Raw genomic sequence first — 10,676 nt, forward strand, 5'->3', positions numbered from 1 at the left:
ACTGTCCCCCTGGGTAGAGTGCTGTGGCATCACAGCTCACAGCAACCTCCAACTCCTGGGCTCAAGCGAGTTTTCTGCCTCAGCCTCCCAAGTAGCTGGGACCACAGGCGCCCGCCACAACGCCCGGCTATTTTTTTTTTTTGGTTGCAGCTGTCATTGTTGTTTGGCAGGTCCGGGCTGGGGATTCGAACACGCCACCTTAGGTGTACGTGACTGGCGCCTTAGCCGGTTGAGCTATAGGCGCCGAGCCTGTAGTTAATTTTCTAATCAGTTACTTTAGTTAAAAATATAATTGCTAAGAGAAGAAGGAGACATTTTCACAGTAATAGTTGGAGACTTTAGTACCCACTGTCAGTAGTGGATAGAAAAACCAGATGGAAGATAAGCAAGGAAATACAGGGCTTGAACAATACAATAAACCAACTAGATCTAACAGTCATATACAGAACACTCATCCCAATATCAATACACATTATTCTCAAATGCACATAGAATATTCTCCAGGATTTATAAACCATATATATGTTTGGTCATGAATTTCTTATCATTGAATTTTTTGGGGGGGGTGCAGGCATGAATATGAGAATATTTCACTGGATTTTAAAGATAGACATCTGTATTAGTCAGAGTTTTCAGAGAGATGGAACCAATAGGATATATATATATGGGGGGGATACAAAAAGATTTTTTAGGGGAAATGGCTCATGTGATTATGTAGGCTGAGTCTTACAATGGGCTGTCTGCAAGCTGGAGAACTGGGAGGCTGGTAGTATGGCTCAGTCCAAGTCCAAAGGCCCTAGAACTGTGTTTTTCAATCTTTTTTATCTCACAGCACACTTGAACTATAGTTAAACTTCCATGGCACCCTTAAATTATGTTGATCAAAAAAAAAAAAGAGTAAAATAAAAGAATGCAGTTACTGTTCTTTGTACTTCTTTTGAAAATAATTTAGTTATGATCTTTTAGGATTTTTGTGGTGCACCAGTGTGCCACCTCACATCAGTTGAGAATCATATAACTCTCAGTATGAAGGTCTGAGAACCTAGGTAGCTGCTGGTGCAAGTCCCAGAGGTCAAAAGCTAGACAACCTAAAGTTCTGATGTTTTTAATGTAGAGGAAATGTATCCCAACTCCAGAAAAGAGTGAATTTGTGTTTTCTCTTTTTGTTCTGAACTGATTGGATGGTGCCTGCTCACATTTAGGGTAGATCTTTCCCCAGTCAGTCCACTGACTTACATACCAGTATCCTTCAGAATCACCCTAATAGAAGAAATTGCAAGGGAAATTAGAAAATACTTAGAGATGAATGAAAACAAAAACAGCATATCAACATTTATGGGATGCAGCTAAAGCAGTGCTAAGGGAGGCATTTGTATCTATACATGCATACATTAAAAAACAGGGAAGACCTTGAATCAACAACTTAACTTTACAACTTTACTAGAAAAAGAACAAACTGAATCCAGAGCTAGAAGTAGGAAGGACATAATAAAGAATATAATTTCTAAGAATCTTTTTTTTTTTTTTTGAGCTAGGGTTTCACTATGTCACCCTCAGTAGAGTACTGTGGTGTCACAGCTCACAGCAACCTCAAACTCTTGGGCTTAAGCAATTCTCTTGCCTCAGCCTCCCAAGTATCTGGGATTACAGGTGTCCTCCACCACACCTGGCCATCTTTTTGTAGTTGTTGTTTAGCAGGCCTGGGCCAGGTTCAAACCTGCCAGACCTGGTGTATGTGGCCTGGCACCCTAACCACTGAGCTACAGATGCTGAGGCTCTAAGAACATTGATAAATTGAACTTTACAAATAGCTTTGCATTGTTTTAAATTATTTGCTTAAATTAGATGTTACAGATTTTTCTTTTTGATTAAATTGTTTATGTCAGTCTGCCATGGTCTCTGCAAAAGAAAATAACATCACTTGTTTAAAATAGGTTGTTCTGAAATGTTTGGTTGTAAAATATCAAATGATTTGCATTTTAAATATTTCATTTCAGGTTACAATGTAGGATTTTGGAAGTCCTCCCTCCATCACATCAAAATGGTTTTGCTAATGGGCATGTTAGCAGTGTAGATGGAGAAACTATTATCATTAGTGATAGTGATGATTCAGAAACACAAAGCTGTTCTTTTCAAAATGGGTAAGTGATTTTTATTTTTTAAATTATCAAATATATCATTACCATATATTAAAATATCATAATGATATTCCTTGAAATGATTTTTCCTTCATTTCTTCTTTTCTTCCCCTCTACTTATACTGTCATATACTACCCATCCAAATATCTGGTTCAACAAGAGCTGTTAGAATTTCCAAAATTGCAGTTTACCTAATTAACTCTAATCAGCTTTTAAAGAGCAGTTGAAGCTAACCTTCATTCACCTTTGTTTATACATTCAACTTTTGTTTACTTGAGAAAATTCATTCTGTACTTTAATTAATACTTTTGGGGGGGGATGCAGCCTCAAACTGTCCCCCTGGGTAGAGTGCTGTGGCATCACAGCTCACAGCAACCTCCAACTCCTGGGCTCAAGCGAGTTTTCTGCCTCAGCCTCCCAAGTAGTTGGGACCATAGGCGCCCGCCACAACGCCCGGCTATTTTTTGGTTGCAGCTGTCATTGTTATTTGGCGGGCCTGGGCTAGATTTGAACCTGCCACCTTAGGTGTATGTGGCTGGCGCCTTAGCCACTGGAGCCACAGGCACCGAGCCAATTATTAATACTTTATGTTGTATGTAGTAATGAATCTGTGTAACCACCTAAAATTCAGTCACTTGGTGGTGTGGTCACATGAGTGCTTTTGGAGAACAATAACACAAACATACATAAATATGCAATTTAACATCTCAGCTAAGTCTGCAACTGATTAAAAGTCCTTTTAAATATTTTAGCTCAGCATCCTCTTCTGTTGTCCACAACAATCTTTCTAAAATCTTCACTGCTCCATTCCCCCTTTTAGGCATCTCAGACTTTAAAATGTTTTCTCTAGCTGGTCTTGTGTTTTTCTTGCTTCCCTGTTTTTAGTGAACAGTTCCATAATATTAAAATGAGAAACCTGAGCCCACTCTCAACTACTTTTTGTTTACTTTGCTCCCAAAATACCAGTGGCTATTTTTGCCTTTTAGAACTGTGTAGTTCAAGTTCTCTTTTATCTTACATGAACTATTGTAGCTATAACTAGCATTTGAGAATTGACTATGGCCAGGCATTGTACTAAGTGCTTTATAAGCATTTTTCTCCGTTCTGAAGGAGCATTATAATGAAGAAGAACCTAAAACTTAAGGTTAATTGGATTTGTGTAAGGTCATCTGGCTAGCACATTGCCTGACAGAATAAATGATACTTAGGCAACTGAATGGAACATGACATGGTCCTGTATAATAAGTGTGTTGGTACATCTCATTTTTTCCTTGCTGATACTAGTAAGCAAAATAGTAGCAGAAAAAGAAATTGCTATGTCACTTGCCTGTGTCTTCCATTAAGTACTGTGTTGAAGATACAGAATTAGTGGCTACGGTGGTAGGTAATGTATGACCTTGAGCATGTCTGATAGTACTAGTTGATGTGTTTTATTTGGACTGTGTCAAAGATTGTAACCCTTAAATAGAGTTAGTTATAAATTAGATGAGTGTATATATATAGGTAGAGATATAAGTAAAAATGCAAGTATTGGTTAATAATAAATAGAAATAAGTTTTCTTACTCTCATATTAATTTTTAAGAATGCTTTTTAAAAATTTTAATCCAAGATAAAAAACTAAGCCTAGTTTTAAAGGATTGAACGCAGACTTTTATATAAAGCGTTTCTAAGTAGATGTACAAATGTGTTAAGCATTTATTTATCTAAACTTTTTCAATTTAAAATGGTTTGTCTGGCTTGGCACCCATAGCTTCGTGGCTAGGGCACTGGCCACATGTACCACTGCTAAACAATGACAACAACAACAACAACAAAAGCTGGGATTGGCGGGCACCTGTGATCCCAGCCACTTGGGAAGCTGAGGCAAGAGAATTGCTTAAGCTCAAGAGTTTGAGGTTGCTGTGAGTTGTGAGATCACAGCACTCTACCCAGGGTGACATAGTGAGACTCTGTCTCAGAAAAAGAAAATGATTTATCATCTAAGGCTATCTATCTTATAGTAACTTTTAGTATACTCTTCTAATTTTTTAGATGCTGTGAGGTGCCTCGAGGTGAGGAAATGTCCAGATTCTTACGGTCAAACTGTGTAATACAGTAGAATTTTTTTTTGTTTTTAGATTTTTTTTTTTTTTGAGATGGAGTTTCACTTATTAACCCTCGGTGGAGTGCTGTGGTGTCACACAGCTCACAGCAACGTCCAACTCCTTGGGCTTAGGCGATTCTCTTGCCTCAGCCTCCCGAGTAGCTGGGACTACAGGTGCCTGCCACAATGCCTGGCCATTTTTTTGTTGCAGTTTGGCCAGGGCTGGGTTTGAACCTGCCACCCTCGGTATATGGGGCTGGCGCCTTACCCAATGAACCACAGGTGCCGCCCTACAGTAAAATAATTTTTAACAGTAAAAAGAAATGAGCAAGCCATGACAAGATATGGAAGAAACTTAAGTGCGTATTACTAAGTGAAAGAAGCCGATCTGAAAGGCTGGGGAAATCATACACTGTATGATTCCAACTATAGGATATTCTGGGGGAAAGCAAAACTGTGGAGACAATAAGAGGATAAGTGGGTGCAAGGGGGTTCAGGGAGGGAGGGATGAATAGGTAGAGCATGAGGACTTCTAGGGCATTTGGACTATTTTGTACAATATATGATGGTAGTCTCCCCTTATCCATGGGGATACATTCTAAGACCCCCAGTGGATGCCTGAAGCCACAGACAGGACCAAGTCTTACATATACTATGCATGAATTTCTTTTTCTTTCACTAGATAGAAAGTTAATTTTTACCACAGATCTTAGCAGCCTCAGTGTATTTTTTTCTTTCCTTATTAAAATAGTCTAGAACTTAAGCATTTTCACTTAAAGCACTACTCTTTGGCATATCCAATTACTAGCATCACTACTTTTGCACTTAGGGTCATTTTTAAGTAAAACAAGTTACTTGAACCCAACACCTTGGCAGTCAATCAGATTAGCAGTCAGTCTGATTACTGAGATGGCTCCTAAGTGACTAGTGGAGAGGTGGCATTACAGCATGTATATTCTGGACAAAGGGAGGATTGCACAGTATTTCATCATGCTATTCAGAATAGTGTAAAATCTAAAACTTATGAATTGTTTATTTCTGGAATTTTCCACCTAATATGAATATTTTCAGATGAAGGTTGATCATGGCTAACTGAAACCTTCAAAGACAAAACCACGAATAAGGGAGACCTACTGCACTACAGTAGTGAATATACGTCATGATATGTTGGTGAAAACCCATAGAATATATAACGCTGAGAATGATATATTGGGTGATAATGATATTTGTTAGTATATGTTCAAATGATCCTCTCTGGTTCAGAATATTGATAGTTGTGAGGTTGTGGCTATGTGGGACATATAAATTCACATTTATCACCTTTACTGTGACCTGAAACTGCTCTAAAAAATAAGTTATTACTTTTTAAAATACATACATAAAATATATTGCCATTTAAAGTATTCTTAAATGTATATTCATTGACAGTATACATTTGGTATACAATGAACTTTTCATCATCTCAGCTCCTGGGAACCTCTAAAATACTTTGTTTCTTTAAATTTTCCTATACTAGATACTTCATATAACTATAAACATATATATTTGTATTGTTGCTCATTTCACTTGGCATATTTTAGGGTTTGTCTGTTTTGTAACATGTATCAAGAACATCATTGCATTTTATGGCTGCATATTCCATTGTATGTGTGTATCACATTTTGTTGATTGGTTCATCTGTTGGTGGACACATGGATTGTTTCCACATTTGGCTATTGTGAATAATGCTACAGTGAATATTGGTATACAAGTATCTATTTGATTCCCTGTTTTAAATTCATTTGGGTATGTGCCTAGGATTGGAATTGGTAGGTTATATGGCAATTTAATAGTTAATTTTCTGAGGAACTGCCAAATAGCTTTTCTCAGAAGCCATACCATTTTATATTCTCACCAGCAATATTTGAGGGTTTAAATACTCTGCTGGCTTATACTCAGGGCAAAATCCAAAGCCCTTAGTGATGTTCTATAATCTGGCCCTGCTGCTGCCTCCCTGAATCTTCTTTAATTCTCCTTATTCATTCTGCTGCTTCTTTTTTTTTTTTTTTTTTTTTTCAGTTTTTGGCCAAGGCCGGGTTTGAACCTATCCCCTCGGGTATATGGGGCCAGCGCCCTATTCCTTTGAGCCACAGGCACCGCCCTATTCATTCTGCTTGTAATGCAGACTGTGTATACTTAAACTTTCGGGTCTTTATATATGTTTTCTGCATTCCTTTAAACTCATTTCCCAGCTCCGTGCCTGTGGCTCAAGCGACTAAGGTGCCAGCCACATACACCTGAGCTAGGGTTCAAACCCAGTCTGGGCCCTCCAAACAACAATGATGGCTGCAACAAAAAGTAGCTGAGCATTGTGGCAGGCGCCTGTAATCTCAGCTACTTGGGAGGCTGAGGCAAGAGAATCACTTAAACCCAGGAATTGGAGGTTGCTGTGAGCTGTGATGCCATAGCACTCTACCCAGGGTAACAGCTTGAGGCTCTGTCTCAAAAAAAAAAAAAAAAGATTCTAAACTCATTTCCCCAAGATTTTCTCATGGATTGCTGCTTTGTATTCTTTTTCAGATTTCTGCTTAAATATAACTTCTTAGAGGGCCTACCTGGTTAACTTAATTGAGGATCATTATCAATATGAGATAGTGACTTTCCCACCTTCTCACAGCACTTACCACCTATCCTGTTGTGTATTTTTTTGTTTGCCTGTATCTCCCCACTATGTTTCTGTTTTGTTGATTAATGAATCTTAATTATTTAGAGTAGTATTTGTCACATTGTGGAGTCTTAACTATTGAATGAATGAATGAACCCTCAAAGGAAAGAAGAGATGGATGAGAAGTTAGTGGGGTGGTGATTAAATGCGTAGCCTCTTTGGCAATAAAGTACATTATATCCATTTTTTTATTGTTGTTGTTGTTTGAGACAGAGTCTCATTATGTCACCCTCGGTAGAGAGCTGTGGTGTCACAGCTCACAGCAACCTCCATCACTTGGGCCTAAGTGATTCTCTTGCCTCGGCCTCCCATGTAGCTGGGACTACAGGTACCCGCCACGATGCCTGGCTATTTTTCGGTTGCAGTTGTCATTGTTTAGTGGGCCTGGGCTGGGCTCAAACCCGCCTGCTTAGGTGTATATGGCCGGCACCCTACTCACTGAGCTATGGGCGCTGAGCCATTATCTCCATTTTTACTCTTGGATTATATAGCTATGAAGATGAAAGATAAAAGCAAATCCAAGGCTGGACAAGGTTACTCATACCTCTAATCCTAGCACTCTGGGAGGCCAAGTTAGGAGCACTGCTTGAGACCAGGAGTTTGAGACCAGCCTGACCAAGAGCCAGACTCTGTCTCTACAAAAAATAGAAAAACTAGCCAAGTGCAATAGAGTGCTCCTGCTCCCAGTTACTTGTGAGGCTGAGGCAGGGGGATCACTTGAGCCCAGGAGTTTGAGGTTATAGTAAGCTATGATGACACTACTGCACTCTATCCTGTGTAACACAGTGAGACCCTGTCTCTGAGTGCAACACAATGAGACCCCATCTCTAAATAAATAGGTAGATAATTCAAGAACTTTTTTAAAAAACAGTTTTATTGGGCAGCGCCTTTGGCTCAGTGAGTAGGGCACCGGCCCCATATACCAAGGGTGGTGGGATCAAACCCAGCCCTGGCCAAACTACAACAAAAAAATAGCCGGGTATTGTGGTGGGCTACAATAGTAGCCCCAGCTACTCAGGGGCCCTGAGGCAAGAGAATTGCCTAAGCCCAGGAGTTGGAGGTTGCTGTGAGCTGTGTGACACCGCAGCAATCTACCCAGCCTGATAAAATGAGACTCTGTCTCAAAACAAACAAAAAACAGTTTTATTTAACCTAAACCAAGTACTTTGTGCTTACTCGTCTCAATAACTTTCTTCACTCAAGACAAATTTATTGAATAAGTAATTAAAATAGTCACATAATAGTTTAGTACTATTTTGGCTAATGGGATGGGGGAGGCAGGGTATCAGTAATCTGTAAAATTTTAGTTAAAATAAAAATGCAGTCTGAGCAGTGGCTCCTACACTCTGGAAGGCTAAGGTGAGTGGATTGCTTGAGCTCAGGAGTTCAAGACCAGCCTGAGCAAGACAAGACCCCATCTCTACTAAAAAACAAAATAGAAAAACTAGCCAGACATAATGGCGCATGCCTGTAGTCCCAGCTACTTGAGAGGATTGCTCAAGCCCAATTTGAGGATGCTGTCAGCTATGATGCCATGTCATTCTACTCAGGACAACAGAGTGAGACTCAAAAAGAAATAACTAAATAAATGAATGAATAAATAAATAATGCATGTTTCTATTATAGTAAATTCTTAGAAACTAGGGCTCCACTTAAAATGTTATGTTTCCAACTTATTAACTGATTGGTATCTTTTCCTTTTTTTTAGGAAAAGAAAAGATGCAGTTGATCCCTTACTATTTAAGTACAAGGTACAACCCATTAAAAAAAGAGAGTTATATGAGTCTGCTATTGTTAAAGCAACACAAATCAGGTAAAACTCAGTGTCTTCTCTGTAATAGTTTATAATTATGTGTATGTTAGATTAACAAGGTTTGATGTAGAAAAATGTGTAGTTTGCAATTGATTGCTTCTCTATCTAAAATAAATGTACATTTATATGTTCATAGACTGATTTATATGAATCCTAATAGACTATTTCAGACCTTTGTTTAGATTAGTATCTATCCCCAAATAGTTTTGAATCTAAAGAATTAAGAAGGATACAATTTATGAAATACTTTGCATGAGAGAACTGTTTTCAAAGCTGTGAAATTTAATGGTGCTTACAAATGTGTCATGTTTATATTATTGTATTCATTAGACATAAACATTTGGTCAGTCTTTTCCTACTAGTTAAGAAAGTTTGGCTGGGCTTGGTGGCTCATGCTTATAATCCCAGTGCTTTGGGTGACTGATAGCTTGAGTCTAGGAGTTCAAGACCAGCCTGGCACCATACCGAATCTCTATCCCTATTAAAAGAAAAAAAAAGGCTCGGCAGCTAGGGTGCCAGCCACATACACCAGTGCGACCAAAAAATAGCCGGGCGTTGTGGCAGGTACCTGTAGTCCTAGCTACTTGGAAGGCTGAGACGAGAGAATCACTTAAACCCAAGAGTTTGAGGTTGCTGTAAGCTGTGACACCACAGTACTCTACCCAGGGTGACACAGTGAGACTGTCTCCAAAAAAAGAAAAGTTAAAACATAAAAATTGAGTGTCTTAAAAAATTCTTGTTTGAAGCCTAATCAAAAGAGAGAGACGGAGTGAGGTTAGGCTGTTAGTCATCTGAAAGTAAGTTGACATTATCAGCCAGGTTTCAACCTATCACCTACAAGTCAAGTCTTGCCTTTCACTTAGTGTAGAAGAGATTTTACTTATTCTCTTATCCCTTTTGCCCCATATATGTGTCCAAAGAAAAATGAGAATAATGTAACTGTTGAAACTCTTGAGTCAGATATATCACTTTCTATAACTATATTGAGATATACATGGTTGTTTGGTTGGTTGGTTAGTTAGCTTAAGATCTCTAGATTGTTCTATATTTTACTGTATATTGAAAAAATAGTATTCCCAAGTTTAATGTTCATGGATTATTTAAACTAATTTGTTTTAGCTTATGGGCTAATAGGGAGTTGAGACTACAAATGTTTTCCTTGTTCACAGTTGAGTTTTGCATCTTTTTTGTTTTGTTCTGTTTTTAGTTCAAGATGTTATTTATATAATTTAATTCCCAATTTAATATTTTCTTATTTGTTTTTACTTTTTTTAAAAGACAACAGACAGACCTTTTTACTTTTTGACTTAAACTTTAAATATTTTTCTGCTAGACCTTGATTACAGTCTTGTTAGCTCATTTCCTTCTTACTTGGTGAGCAGAAGAATTATAAGGTGAGAAAGTTACACTTGATAATAGAGGACTTAAATGACTTACAGATCTTTTGTTAGCATCAAAAGATAATACAGTACTCTTCTTTTAGTAAAGAGATGGTAATGTAACTCTAATAAAGAAGATTTGATATGCTAGAGTAGCCCTAACAAGTAGAACTTTCTATGATTGTGGAAATGTTATATCTATGCTGTCCAGTAAGGCTAAGAAACGAATACCCAGGGGGGATTAGTTTCCAAAATCTGTGGATGCTCAAGTCCCTGATAGGAAATGTAGTATTTGCATATACCTATACACAGCCTCCTGTGTATTTTAAATGATCTCTAGATTACTTATAATGCCTAATGTAAGGTAAACGCTCTATAAATAGTCATTATACTGCATTGTTTAGAGAATAATAACAAGGAAGAAAATCTGTACATCTTTAGTACAAAAGCAATTTTTTCTCCAAATATTTTTTTTGAGACAGAGCCTCAAGCTATCCCCCTGGGTAGAGTGCTGTGGCATCACAGCTCACAGCAACCTCCAACTCCTGGGCTCAAGC

At 38.2% G+C, this 10,676-nt stretch overlaps 1 protein-coding gene across 2 annotated transcripts in view; it reads left to right on the top strand.

The window, feature by feature from the left end:
• BAZ1A (bromodomain adjacent to zinc finger domain 1A) overlaps nucleotides 1–10,676 on the top strand; it is a 99,498-nt gene that overhangs the window by 38,821 nt on the left and 50,001 nt on the right. For both annotated transcript variants that reach the window (XM_003791975.3, XM_003791976.2), the window contains exons 4-5: nucleotides 1,998–2,141; nucleotides 8,636–8,740. In XM_003791975.3, coding sequence (XP_003792023.1) covers nucleotides 1,998–2,141; nucleotides 8,636–8,740 — 249 coding nt within the window. The remainder of the gene's footprint in view (nucleotides 1–1,997; nucleotides 2,142–8,635; nucleotides 8,741–10,676) is intronic.

The sequence above is a fragment of the Otolemur garnettii genome, unplaced genomic scaffold (genome assembly GCF_000181295.1).
Source record: "Otolemur garnettii isolate 467f Iridium unplaced genomic scaffold, OtoGar3 scaffold00052, whole genome shotgun sequence".
Taxonomy (NCBI): domain Eukaryota; kingdom Metazoa; phylum Chordata; class Mammalia; order Primates; family Galagidae; genus Otolemur; species Otolemur garnettii.